This window comes from Solenopsis invicta, chromosome 5, assembly GCF_016802725.1.
Source record: "Solenopsis invicta isolate M01_SB chromosome 5, UNIL_Sinv_3.0, whole genome shotgun sequence".
Taxonomy (NCBI): Eukaryota; Metazoa; Arthropoda; class Insecta; order Hymenoptera; family Formicidae; genus Solenopsis; species Solenopsis invicta.
Genome location: NC_052668.1, coordinates 12,088,852 through 12,103,672, shown reverse-complemented (window position 1 = coordinate 12,103,672; position 14,821 = coordinate 12,088,852). Strand labels below are relative to the sequence as shown.

Genomic DNA, 14,821 nt, shown 5'->3' with positions numbered 1-14,821 from the left:
CTTACGACTTGAATCTCGCGTGTCTAATTTCGCAGAAACACGAGGACGGTTTCCGCGCGCCCCATCGCGAAATGTACTCTTTCATCATGTTATACGAAATGCACTCGCGAAGCATGCGCGAAATTTGATTAAAAGCAGCCACGGAGGAGCTCGCCGTTCCCACATTTAATTCAAGTTTTCTGCTTCATATGTAGACGCGGCCCGTCTGCTTAACGCTCACCTTGGGCTCTGCTACTCGTTTACCTATGTAAGCAAAGTTTTCCAGTAAAACGTTGCATACCGCAATCCCTCCACTTTTCGTTATTAAAGTAACCTTGTTAAAAAGACTAGCTCGCATCCACCGCTACGCGCGCTACGCGGGAGAGTTAATCTCTCTCTCGTCAGGACTCATTTGTATTCGAGCCGCGAACATTATCGCCAAGCGTTTATTTTCCACCAGCGTCTGACGAAAATTACTCGAGATTCTAATCGCAATTTTTGCGCGCGCTCTTACACTCTCGAGCGGAACCTCGCGTCTTCTAATTATCCCGTTAGTCGCGCGGCTTACTTAGTAATGGCAATGTCAATAAAAATGGGAAAGCGTGGGGAGTCGCCAATTAGCAGAGATAACGAGAAACGGAAGGGCTCCGGGTGGTGAAAGAGAGTGAGCCGTAAGAGAGGAGGGCGGATTGCGACGACGTGCGGGACTGCGGGAGACAGGGGGGTCGTTGGGGTGTTCCGAACCGCACGTGGGGATCGACCGCGAAGGAGGAACGGTAACCCTGACACAGTTGAGTAGTTCAGCTTGACCTCCGTGCACATTCTGCATTATGTATGTAGACCTCCTAACCCCGTGCGGATTCGCCTGCATCGGCCGCGATAAAGTGTCGCCTGTACTACTACCTGCATGACGGTGTCGTTCTGCATCCCTTCGCGGCGCGACGAAACGTCCGGGCGCAATTGCAAATTGCGATGTTACTCGTCGTGGAATAAATTTCTTATGCCTAATATTCCGTACACGTTTTCGAAGATACCATCGGCGATCGAATACGAGCGCGCCGCGCCGCGCCGCACCGGAGGCGGGAGAAAATAATGGAGTCGATAATGCTGCTGCACTTTTTCCTCCTTCATAAACTTCGTGTTTGTTATTAATGGAAATTGAAAAATGACCTAAGCAACATTTAAAAACTATAATAAGCACGACGTTGCAAAAGATCTACGACGATGGGGTCGGTTGCAAGAAGGTCCAAGAAGCTTAAGTCGACCGTCGGAAAAATCTCCGCGTAACAGGGAACCGCGCTTGTCTCGGTTTCGTGTTTACGTCGAGAAAAAGAGAGAGAGAGAGAGAATAGAAAAATAATTACCTTCGTCGTAAGCTTACGAAGCCCGCCGACGGAGTAAGGAGAAAAAGAAAAGGATGGTCGGGGTGCGCCAAAGGGGTTTCACCTTGCTTTCCTGCCGCGAAGGTGAGAGAGGAGGAAAGCAACGACGACTCTCGTCTACGACGTGGGTAATATTCAACCGAAATTCGAGGAGGAGGAAGGGAGATCCGCCAGGTTGCGGGTAACTTTCCGAGACCTCAGAGAGGTTTCTAACGCAGGGGACGCGGGGGAGTTGAACGTGGCTGCGCGGTGGGACGGGTAAGTCGGTCCCTCCGGCAGAGGTGAATGCCTCCCGAGTGGAAGCGCCAGTGAAATTGAATTGCAGGAAGACTCTATTTCTCTTTCTCGCGCGCAAACACGCTCCTACGTCTTTCATCCTTCCTCTCTCTCTCTCTCTCTCTATCTATCTCTTCGTCCGTCCGTCTTTCTCTGCCCAATCTCGCTTACTCCCTATCACGGCTTCCGCCATCTCGCTCGTCCTCTGCTCTGGTCCACACTCCCTTTCTCCTTTCGCCCTCCATTCATCCCGTCTCTCCTTCCAATGTTTGCGCAGTTGACTCGTGTCTCCATTTGTTTCATTAAATTACGTCGTGCACCCTTCTCTGCTCCTCCCTACTCTTCCATTCTCGCGACGAGATATATCCACCATCCACTCACCGTCGTCAACCAGCGTCACCCGCCTCCTCTCCTTCCCTCTCATTCGATGCCACTCGCGGCACTTTTCTTTCAAAATAGTACGCGGGGAAACAAGAAGGAGAGAGCCTCCATTACGCCCATCAGACCCTTCAACCCTTTCTTACAAATTTAATACCGCGCGCTTTACCCTCCCCCATCGCCCTTTTCCTCCTTTTCTTTCTCTCTCTCTCCCCCGCGAAAAGCTACCCCGATGTATTAGCGAACGAGCGCATTTACCGGTTGGCTTTATGGAAAAACATACGTCCCTTGGTGGAGGGTGCTCGTTAAAGGTAAAAGAAGCAGCGGCAGCGATGAGAAGAGCGCGAGGGTGAGCGGAGAGCGAAACAATGGGAGTCACAGCATTCTCGCCGCGAAGTGCGCGCATTAATTTGCATTCTCCACTTACATTTGCGCGATGCCGCCGTAATTCCACTGGAGGGCCCATGTCTCGATGAATGGTAACGCTGCAAAAACATTTAAAAGCTCGCGCTACAGCCGAAGAATTATTCGTTATTATTGCGCGCCTTCCACAGCGGAAAATGATTGCTCTCCCCGCGAGCGGTAACCGCGTTACCCGCGGCATGGGCAGAAATATTTCATAAATAATTGAAATAATCGAATATGAATAATTGTCCTAGAATTGTAATTTCTCGTGTATAATTCGAAATAAATTACGCCACATGCTACTAATTCGCAGTATTATGCGCCTATCGATCGGATATCTCGGATGCGTCCGCTGGACGGAAAGACAATGCGATTATTATTTTACCCGAAACGAGGAGGAGTTAATTCAATTACAGTGCAAAGCGGCCTTTGAATACCTCTGAACAATCTCCACGCGGGGACGGAGGTTTTTCCTCTTTCTTTCGAATTAATTAATGACTACGAGGAATAACGGTATAATTTTGAACCGCCCTCATTGTCACGCCGCACCACCGTTGGGGTACTTCTGTGTACTACGCCGCCGGCTCCACTGTACAACGCGCGCGTCCCACGAAACAAGACACACAGTTGCCCTCTGCAAGACTCATCGTCCTTCCACCAAGTTTGTGGTAGGCTAACTTTCTAACGGAGAGAAAGAGGCGACAATGGCCGCCCTTCGCCCTCGACTCTCCCCTGCCGCAGTTGAAAACGCGCATTAATTTTCCACGTGTGTTGGCGGTGCGCCGCGTAATCTCATAAGGGATGCCACCCCGGATGCTGTGTCGCGCGGGAGCCGCGAAATAAACGCGTGCGTGCGCGGCGTAGGTTTTAGCCCGGCGCGACCGCGACCGGACTACGAAATGCGGCCTGGCGAACCGCCCTGCGAAAATTTTGTTTCTCCACTTCGGGTACTTCCCGGCGCGGCCCCGGGAATTCGCGCGTTCCCTCTCCTTTTTATCCCGCTCGCCGCGCCGGCCGAACCAGTTAGCGCCGGGCATAAATGCAAATTGTCGCGTATGCAAATTGCACGTTTGTATTAGCACGTACCGCGGCTCTTGCGGAATGGCCTTTACGAGGAACGAGTACGGAAACTCTCCCTCCCCCTCCCTTCCTCCCCCGACTTTAACAAGCAAAAATAATTTTAACGCAGTTTTCTCCTCCTTCTTTTTTTCTCTTTTTAATTTCCTTGCCTCTGCTGATAGCTTAAGGGGCAGGGACCATCCTTTAATCACGCTTACAGCAAAACCAAACGAAAGATATCCGGAGTTAATGCTCGATTTGTTTCGCCAACGTAACCCCGCGTTCTTGAGAATCCGTATTAATTTGGATCAAACAAACCGTGCAAGATATTTCTTCGCTTGCAAATTCTGCTTAGAATTGCATTAAAAAATAAAAATAAAAAACTCAACACAGTTGTGCTTTAGCTTCTTTTATTCAACATGATTCTTTTGATGTAATTTGCGCCTGACGCATATGTGCGTGTTTAACGTTATTTGTCCCGAGGTAATTTAATCAGGGATGACTCTTCTCGCGCACACGCGGAAAGGGAAAACGGATAAAAAGGAGAGCGACGTGAAATAAAAGAATGGAAAAGCGCGCACGAGGGAGAGAGACAGAGAAAGAGTCGGAAACGTTAGTCATGGTTGCAAGAACCTGCATTTCTCTCCCGCATTGCACAAGAGAGGCACTAGACAGGTGTAAGTCCACGAGCGCGTGCACAATAAATATTGACGCGTTCCTTAATGCGAATTTGTTTCGCGGATTCGCTCTCCGCGCGAGTCAGAAGATTTTATTCGCCCTACCAAAGGGCGAATAAAATGCGCGTTTCCGCGTTCCTCGTCTTTCTCCCCGGCGCCAATCGCGCTCGTAAAAAAAAGACACTTTGAAATTATTTCCATGCCTATACGATTCTAGGATTTTTACGCACCCGTTCGTCGGATTTATTGATGAATGAATAAATCCCGAACGGCGCGCGCGAGAGAGAGAGGGGAGGTCTCTGCGGTTTCGCAACCAAAAGGGTTGGGATATATAAAATATCGTGCGTTCTCTCTCTCAGCCGCGCTGAGAGAGGCACCGAATCGCAGGTGCGATACGGAGGAATGCGCCGCCGCAATTTACGAGAGTGCTTTTTCTTCATTCATCGAATCAGGGGTGCCGGCAGAGCGGAGAGCCGCCGCCGCCGCCGTGCTCGCCCCCTGTTCGTACCTACGACGGACCTACGGGTAACGTATATCGTCGAGCATCGACAATCGCCCGTTTCGCGGTGTACTAAATTTATTTGCTTCGCGGAAAGGCAAACAATAACATGGATGCGCGTGATAAACTATCCCGTTTGATTCACTCGGCGCTTGCAGACGCCCAAAATTGGTTCCAAGATTGGCCCAGTGCCAATAAATATGTGATCCTAAGTGAAAATATCTCATTGAGGAGCACTGTCGTGTCTCCCGATAATAATAATAATAATATTATATATATATTTGCGGGAAGTTTCTTTCACCCAGTTATTCAGAAGATATTTTCGTAGGAAGACACAATGACGCGATTCCGCGAACAATGCTTCAGGAAAGGCACCGTCGTCGTCGTCTCGCCTTTTCATTAAGAATTTTTTCGAGTCTCTTAATTATGAATCGTAGCCTTTTAATTATCGCTGGTAATTGCAATTGAGGCTGAGCCCATTGCAGCCCGCAGGTGCGTCGCCCGCATGCGACGAAAAAGGAAAAAAAATGATATCCGGGGTACGCGAGGGGGTAGTTCCGCGCTCGCCGTGGACGAGCGCGGGGGTACAAAAAGTCAGACGGGAAGAGAAATTAGTTGTCAGCCGCAGCGCCATAGACAGGAGGAGGAAGAAGGTGGGGGAAGGTGGGGGGAGGGGGTGGCGAAAGCGACGGCCTGGGGGAAAGTGGTAGTCGGCGCGGAGGGGTTCGAATCGTGAGCGGGGCGGTGAAGGAGGATGGCTCAAAAGCCCCGGGTTTCTCGCGTGATTTATGCGAGATTCCAGCGATGCCGCGCGTAAAAAAGAAAACAGCCCGTCGCCGTGTGCCAACCCCTACTCGCGTCGTCGTTCCCTCGCTCTCCCCCTCATCGCTGCGAATCGTCGTCGTCGTCGTCGTCGTCGTCTGGAAATGGAAATGGCCGGGACCGCATCGTTCCGCCGTTGGAAAATCTCTCGCTTTCAGAGGCGTTTTCCGAGAGAGACGGTAAAAAGGACGGCTATATACGTAAAAGTGACCCCGACCGGCTCGCGCCTCCCCGAAGTGATTTGCCGGGACACGGTAATTAATGCTAATAGAAAAATTGCTGGGACGATTGGACGTGGATTGAGATGGAGGTGGGACGGTCTGGAATTTTTTCTCTTTTTTTTCTTTTTTTTTTTTTTGGAGCGATATGGAACGAGAGCGTTCTTTTTTCTCCCTTCGAAGGTACCGGCTCTCGAAATGAGATTAGTCTCGCGTTTCCTTTGATCCCTTGAAGTTCGCCGACGTACTTCTTCCTCGCGATACGGACCCTCACTTCTCATGCAAATGATATTTACTTACACACTTCTTCATTTTCGATTCATTATCGCAAGCACAGTTTATTTTATATGCAGACAGAGAGTGCATTTCGAGAATATTACGTTAAGAGGGAACACTGCGGTTCCCATCGTGTTCCCTCTATGTTCGAATTCCGCTAGTTCATGTCGATTACAAACGTAGCGATTATCATCCAAATTGACGTTTGATTAAATCAGGCCATAGCGCCGCGGCCGGAATTCGGCGCAGGTACGTACAATAGCGTCGAATAAAACGCGTCTGTCCGGCGCGCGTTACGCGGTCCTCGACGCGTGAGATTCGCTCGTGGGATTCGCGTGCATTCATGACGTTCGATATGCGGTAACCGTCGGGGCAACGACACGATTATACTCGCGATTAATTTCTATCATATCGATCCCACGTCGGAAATGCCCTCGCACGGTACAAGCCACGTGAAGGCAGCCCGCCTGTGCATATGCGTTCGCCGTCGCCGATCATTATAGAGTCGTGTCCGCGCTCTCTCGAGCACGCACGCGACGATGGGGCGAGGACGGAGAGCCACGCGAGCACGCGTGCTCAAGTACGCGGCTCGTAAGATTATCGTCGTCAACCGTCGCGGCCATTGTCTTCCGCGCGATCGATCGATCGATCAATTAATTAACGGGACGGTGGTAGGTTTGCGGAGTCAATATTGAATTCGCAGTTAATGCGTTTCCGGCAATTTCTGACGCGATGCGACGACGCGAAATCCCACCGGGGGTGGTCGTCCGCGGAATCGTCGCGGCGCCTGATCGTCATCTCCCGGCGGAATCCGACCGCGTTCATTTCGCCCGCATTTTAATCGCGCGCTCGAAAGTATACCCACGTAATTTTATACGCGTTTTATGCGTCGTCGCGTTTTTACGCGATACACACACACGCGATGCACACACATAGATAATCTCGCCGATGCACAAATAATGTCGGCCGACGCGATAATTCGTTCGATCGCGTTGGTCTCCACGCGCCGCGGCGCGGCGTCGACGGTGTCGCTTTAATTTTAATCAATTTATTTCGCGGCATTACGCACGCACACACGCCGATCGACGAGAGATGATATCTCGCGCCGGCGAGCTTACCAGATTAGCGGGATATTTCAACTATTGATCGCGCGAGAGTGGGACCGAATAAGTGCGATGCGGCGCGGCGGTACAAAATCGCGACTACCGACGGACGCGACATGTACGCGTATATGTATATACGCGTCACTAATACACATATCGCATACACATATCAAATTACAGGCTACTTAGCAGGCAAATTTTCTACACGCTCACAACGATCATGCTCGCAGCGGTGGTGCCGGACGTCCGCGCAGGAGGAGGGTGCGCTAACTTTTAGATGCGTGTGCGTATTTTTACCCGCGGCAAGAGATCGCGTAAATCACAGCGGGGGTGTCGCGGGAGATCCGCGGGGCGCGATCGCGCAATTTACGGCGAGCCGAAGTCGCGATTGCGCGCGATCTAATTGCGCCGATGATGCATCGTATTTTTATGCGACACACAGTCGCGCGTGTTGTTTCAGGCCGCGCACGCGACGCGCCCCGTGTTTTTTTTTTTTCCCCTCCTCCGATTAAATCCGCCACCACCGTGTGCGCCGCGATGAACAACGCATGCAAGGCACCAGAGGTTAGAGGAGACAGAGACATGATTTTTCAATTTTCCGCCCCCGAGATAGAAGTGGGAAAGTGCACTACTCCGCATTGTTTCGTGATGGACGAGCTGGCCGTTCACGGACGAGCTGCGCGCGAGTAATTCGAGATACTCAAACCGGGCATCGATGCACTAAGGGAAACGAGAAATCAAAGCAGACGTTGAAAGTCAATCTCGAACAGAGGAAAAGGTATTCATTCTCGATTCCGGGCGCGTTTCATCATTCTTGTATGTCACGGAAAGGGAACAATCAACGCCATTCCGCGATTTAAAGATAAGAGCACTAACGTTCGCCTTTACGTCTGCTATCTTTTTAGCTTCTATTCCCACGTCGCGAGATGAGACTCGTTGAATAAACTTTAACTCTGGAGTGCTACCATGAATTTTCACCTGAATGCCGACTCAAGGCTTACTTAATTCATAGTTTTATTAAAATTTTGAAAGCTTGAAATAATATTTCAAAAGGTTTCGTTTATATTAATCCTTTTTTTGCACAATTTCTTCCATTGAACGTGTCTGGTTGAATTTTGGTACACGGAGAGGGAGGAGGTTAAAATTTATTAATTCAATGCTTCGATAGTTATTTTGGAACCGTCATTTAAAATTTAATATTTATGAAATTAAAATCAAAGACCTCGAAATTATTAATATATAAATATATATATTTTTTTAAAGATACGTTTACTATTATTTTCATCCTACCATGAATTTTTTGTAAGCAAGTATTAATTTTGACTGACTTTTTTTTGTTTTCAGCTTAAAGTTAATGAAAAATAATTACTATGTTTGTTACTCATGTATACGCGTGTCTTAACGATATTAAATAATATGATATAAATCAATTGTCACGTATGTAAAAACGTACAAAAACTGCGACGAGAAAAATGTCCTTTGCAGGAAGGTACTATGCGACAAAAAGTTCAAAAAGTGTCAGTTTAATTATTCTTAACATCTTGTAATCTATAAACTAGAAAAAAACGTTAAGAAAATTCTTAAAAATTTTAATTTCGCGAGTGAATTTTTATTTAGAGTAGATTAGTGTTGACGTAAGAGAAATCGGAGTAGCATTCTAGAATTAAAGATGTTATAAAAAATATAAAAAAAGTTTATACGATATTAAAAAAAAAAACGCGTGCGCATAATCGAAAACGCATAGAGTTTCAAGATTCATGAAAGCTTAGAGGGGCGCTCCCTTTTCTCACTTCTTTATGTCGCGGAGAATCGTGAAACGGCGAGCTCGTCGTTCGAAAGAGCCGCGACGACTCGTGAACGCGTACAATGTTGGATACTTGTGCATCTAATCGAGAAGAAAATCGGGACGAGCAACGTCTCTCGCAATTTTACGAGCGTGGGTTCTCTCCACGAATTGCACGCCGTTCAACACGTACACGTGTTACGATCGGGCGGTCTCTTTCGCTGTCTTTCTCTCTCACTCTCGAAATGGTGCAATGAAATCTCCATTAAAATTCTAGCACGAGAACATCATCGAGCGCGCGCGAGTACTCGCGAAAAATCGCGATACGTCACCGATGATACGCGCGGGCGACCAATAAAAAAAAAAAAAAAAAGCTTAAGTACCGCTCCGCAGTGCGTGAAACTCCGCAGGTTTCACATTTCGCGCGTAACCGTATTATGAATGAAAATCCTGGCGGATACTCGAAGGAGATTGATCGATCGGCGGGATTATGATGCCGATGGAGAGCCGGATATCGATGAAGCGAATATACCATGATGATCCTTAATTTTTCATTTCGCGAGAGCGATTCACGGTAACAAGTTTCCGATGCGCGCCGCGCCGCCAGGAACTGTAGAATTGACATTTTACAACGGATCGCTTTCGCTATTTTTCAAGCGGCTCTCGATTCGTCCGATGATTACGTCTATACGTCCTACGTATCGCTCATTTTCGTCGCGCACCCGCATCGCCATACTCCATAGACACATGTGTATCGCGATGATACGTGATCATCGGCATGAGATGAATAAAAAAAAAATAAATAAATAAATAAGTCGGTCGCGGTTTTATGATCTGAAATTCATGTGGAGTTAGTACTGATTGAATATGATCGGATGACGCCGTTAATTGGTGTACGTAAATGTGCTCTGCCCTCTCCAGTCCGGACGAGATACAACGTGTGGTACAAGTAAGTTTACTTTTACTCTACTCGAGCGAGTAATTATTGCGGCGGTGCTCGCTCGCTCGCTCGCACGAACGAGAGGCGCGTCCCGTTCGCCGTTGTCGATTCCACCAATCAAAAATCAAACAAGATATACAAAACGACAAACGGAAGAACGTAAAGCGCGTAAGCCAACAAATCGTATAAATATACGGCCAATTTAAAGTTTTCTCAGTAACAATAACGTTGCAGTAACATTTCAAAAACGTGTGCCCTCCGCTGCGCTTTGCCTCGTTGGTACAAGCTCACTAGCATACGTAACCGTATGAAAATTCCATTCATGTTCACTACAGAAAATTATTTTGTGCGGATATTTGAAAAAAGAAGACAGCTGCTGGCGACGTTCCGGCGCCATCGACACTTCTCCCTATGCAACTCGGTAAAATTACTAATAAAATTCCGTAAATATTTGGATCAGCGAATGTTTCTTCAGTTTCATGAATAATCGGCGAGATTCATTATCGTTACTCGCGTTTGTCAATTAACGTACGGCAGAAATAAAAGGTGGAGGAAAAAATTTATAGTGATTAAATATAAAATACGATAATTCGAAGGGAAAATAATGAGGCGACAAAAACATTTTTCATTGTATGAAAATTTGATAATTTCGATAACGATTTGAATCGCGATACTCGTTAAATAAAATTCTTGAAACGCCAAAATTCTTTTTCAGACGTACGGCGGAAAAAAAGTTTTTTCTTTGGAATTAGTTACAATTTACTTTTGTAATCAGATAAAAATTCCAGAAGTGGGACTTTAATTTTACAGTGGTCAGAAAGAAAAGTGCTGAATCGCAGAATTCATAACAGAAATAACTGTTTATTCGGGCACGACAGGCCGGAGCGCGCCGTATCTCCCTCCATATTGCCTCTTCACGCCCCAATTCGCGATTATGCAACGTTTAATCGGGGAATTAAAAAAGGAGTCTCGGAAGTGCAAATTTCTTTCCGCGGGAGTGAGCGCGCATCGAGCGAACTGCGACAATTTCAGTGGATTTCCACCCGAAGAAATTTACGACATCTCATGGAGTGCGTCTCGGATTAAGCGAGATCGAAAAACGTCGAGCTTTCTATTACTCCGTCCCGTTATTGCTTATATTATGTCGCTACTATCGTTATTTTGTATCTCGCGACATCGAGTGAATGATGCGAAAATTGTAACGTGCAGCAACTTTCTCGAGAGAAAGAAAAACGTTAAGCGTCGCGGAGGTGTTAATAGCGTTAGAAGAGGCACGTTTACGATTTTGCACGCGCCGATTTCTCGGCGAGGAAGCGAAGCGAAAGGAGACTTTTCGCTCGATATGACGTTGAGTGATTCTCTCCGAACGTCGTCGTTTAAAATGTCGCGATGGTACACCGGCAGCTTGCTGATACCAGAGGCGCGGCGCTCACGAGAAGTGCCCCCGTCTTTTTAACTCACGGATATAGAGAGCAGAGGCGATATCGTCCGATATCGTACCGTGTCGCCTACCTTCTTCTCCCATTGGAGAACGTAGGGCACTGGGTGCTCACCGGGGAACTCTACGTGACAGTTGAAGACAACGCTCTCCCCGAGAATAGCCGTGATGTGCACCGCGTCCTGCTGACAAAGTCCTGAAACAAAGACAGTCATAGTGATGTATTAATTAACATGTCACGATAAAATAAGCTTAGAAGAGTGAAGAAAGATATTAACACTGTAGAGGAAGGTAATGTTTCTTTGACCCTTTGATCACGTTATTCTCTGAAATTGAAATTGAACATTTACGAAAATAAAAATATATACTTTGAATTTTGACTATCAAAAGGGTTTTATAATGTAGAATTTTAATAATACAGAGAATTATGCTGTTATGAGAAAAATTGCTTGTTTTTTTTAAGTATATTACAAAGCAAATAGTTTAAAAATCTGTTTTAATGTCATAAAATGTTGCCTACATGTTCTATCTCTACATTCCGTCTACGTATTTTGTCTATGTGAATTGACTACATTATCAAGTAGTTATCTAAAAAGAAATGTTTAAAATTTAACAATTTTAACTTTAACAGTCAATCTTAACCTACTACTTAACTACAATTTAGAAAATTAACAACAAATATAGGGAACGAGCAAATGTTGTACTTTTGACTACTAAAAGACTTCGAAGAAGGTAAAGTAAAGGTAAAGTTTTGAAAAGGATACAAGAAAGTTTTATTTTTATTAAGATTGAATTTGTAATGCGAACTTGTCCTATTGTCCTATATTATTTTAGTTTGTTATATAAAACTTTATATAATACAATATGTTAAAAGTTAAAAATACGAAAATGTCTTAACTTCTCGGGGCGTTGTACGGTTGAATTCAATTTGTTTTAATATTAAAAAAATATATAAAGATAACAGTTTAAATCTATCAAAAAAATATATATTAATGTCGATATTTGAAAGAACATTTTAAAATTGTTTTTGTATTTTTAGACACCAAAATAAAACTTGCGCAATGAAAAATATCGAAACTGATCAAAGGTACACCGCCTTCCTCCACTCTTTATCACGATTAACTTTCAATCGAGCGAACAGCAATGATCTGATGACATACATCTGCGATAGTTAATGAATATCGCAGTGCTTCTGCAAATCGCTACAAGATTGACGACAGAAAAACCAATTGGGACACTTGAATAAAATTCATTGAAATTTTTTGCGCTTCCATCGCGCGCTCGCGGAAGACGTCCAAGCACCGGAAACTCATAATTCTTGCCGCAAGGGAGTCCCGCTATGGGAAAAGTAAACTGCGAGAGGCGGGCCGTCCCGCTCGTGCATCCCCGGCGGGAAGGCATTAAAAGCCATTAAAGGTAAATCAGGGGCAACGGTTGTCGTCGCCCTTTTCCGCGAGCTGGGCCGGGGAGAGCCGGTGTACCGCACGTGTCCCGCGCCAGATTAACTTCGCATTAACCTCCGTCCTTGTGTCGAATAAGATCGAACACGGCGATCGTTTCGTGTGCTCAAGATGCTCACGACGCCGGCCAAGCAAGGATCCCGTGCGTGTCGCGCGATGGTAACGCGATGATCTTTCCCGCTCGTCGCCCTCCCCGCCTTCGCCGCGCGCGATGTCGACGGATAGTTAACATAACTTCGATACGTTCCATGTTCTTGCCGGTCTTATAGCCTGTTTACGATTGGCGCGACTGGGGGAGAGATATATCGCTATAAATTATATCGGAGGGGCTACGTCGTCCCAGGATGGAAAAAGTAGCCGGCACACCGTGACGCGGTGAAACGACGATGGTAAACACGTCAGCGAGGATAATACGGGCGAGCCTGAGGAAGAAACTCCCCCGGGATAATTAATGTTCTTAGCGCAAACGAGGAACGCGACGGATTAAAAGGGGAGAGAGGAGGGGGGGGAGGGGGAGGGGGCAGGCACTATTGGATAAACTGATATCTGAAATTCAGAACGCTTTCAATTTTCGGGACGGAAAGTTTCCGTATCCCGCCCACTTTGTGAATATTACTTTCGCTGTCAGTATTCACTCGCGCATCGTTTATTTTCCCAAGCAAACAACTTTGCGCGAGGCGCCCAGGATAGGTTGCGTATATGCGTATACGGAAAACGTCGAAGTGCTAATATGACGTTAATACGACTTTTTAGTTCAGCTTAAGAGTGCTATTATTCAAGTAACCGCGAGGAGGGAACAGCGCGCAATAAGAAACGTGAGATATGAGGCTTGTCAGATGCCCGGGACAAACAAGAGGAAAGTCGGTTGTGGCGAGGTACCGGAGAGAGGAACGAACTCCAAATACTCTTAAACTGATTCGCAGAAATATATGTCAGCGCAGTCTGCTATCCGCGCAAAGTAATCGCGAAGTTCGTGTCGCAAGAAGCTCTATCGGTCGAGGGAACACAAATCGGGAATGACAGCCGATCTACTTTGCGTCTCGGGGAAAAGTTCGCGACTAGGAAATATCGATCTGACTGCTGACAAGCAAACTTCGGACGAATCTGTCCCTCCCGCGGCGGCCCTTCCATTTTCGTTTTATCTTCGCCTTTCGTTGCTGCGTCACGATCGTCGCGATTAACGTTTCACTGCGGTAAACAGCTGCCGCATTCGTGCACTTTTTTTTTACTACTTCGCGAACTACCGCTGTTCTCCACGAGTTCTTAATGCAGTAGTACCATTACGGTACGATTTTTGTCACGAAACGACTGTTACGTTTGATTGATGCCCCGCGGCGACTATTCGAGACTCAAAAGTACAACGTTAATTACCGCTAATTTCTCTTAGAAGAGACCATAAAATGCATTTCAAGAAGAGTCTTCCCTCTCCAGATATTGACGATAATTATATTATAATGAGTCATAATACGCGATATCCATTAGCCGACACGCGAGCTACAATACTTTCAGATCTTTACGTCGAGCGATAAGGTCGACACGGCAACTGTTCATGCTCGTTCAAAGTACGACTTCTCATTGTGCAGTTTCGCAACTGCGACTGCGAGAAACGGCGCGCGCTTCTCTCCTGCTGCATGGATTGTGCATCCGTATGACGTCGCTTAATGCCCACCTAACTTTGAGAACGGTTAAGTCTCGCGTTGCGCGTTCGCATCAGAGTATGCTGCAACGTGTCGGACGCGCGACTCCCTCGGAAAAGCCGACGACCGAAACTGTGTAGAAAATCGCTGACATTAAAGGGAGAGAATCACATCGTGTCGCATCGTCTCGCATCGCATGTAAAAGCGATGTGTGGGGAGGGGGAGAGCAAAGCACACAGCTCGATGATACCCATTTCGAATAATGGCCGTAACTTTGATACCTATCCTCTTTGAGATCCTCCGCTTCGCAAATACGACATATTTTTGGCGCTCGTACGACAAAGAGGATCGTAATAAATCTCTCCCCGGGCGCAACCTCTGAAACGCGTTTCGCGACAGCCCTACGGACACCCTGCCGGATGAGTTCTAAATCGAAGGTGCTTTCATTGTCAAGGAGAAAAAAGTACGATGGGATTTCCGAGCGAAATT

General features: G+C 46.7%; 1 protein-coding gene across 10 annotated transcripts in view; it reads right to left on the bottom strand.

Moving 5' to 3' along the window:
• LOC105207535 (protein turtle) overlaps positions 1-14,821 on the bottom strand; it is a 306,264-nt gene that overhangs the window by 48,099 nt on the left and 243,344 nt on the right. For 5 of the 10 annotated variants that reach the window (XM_039449815.1, XM_039449817.1, XM_039449814.1 and 2 more), the window contains one exon: positions 11,259-11,431. In XM_039449815.1, the coding sequence (XP_039305749.1) occupies positions 11,259-11,431 (173 nt within the window). The remainder of the gene's footprint in view (positions 1-11,258; positions 11,432-14,821) is intronic. The other 5 variants (XM_039449821.1, XM_039449818.1, XM_039449819.1 and 2 more) reach the window with 2 other exon arrangements.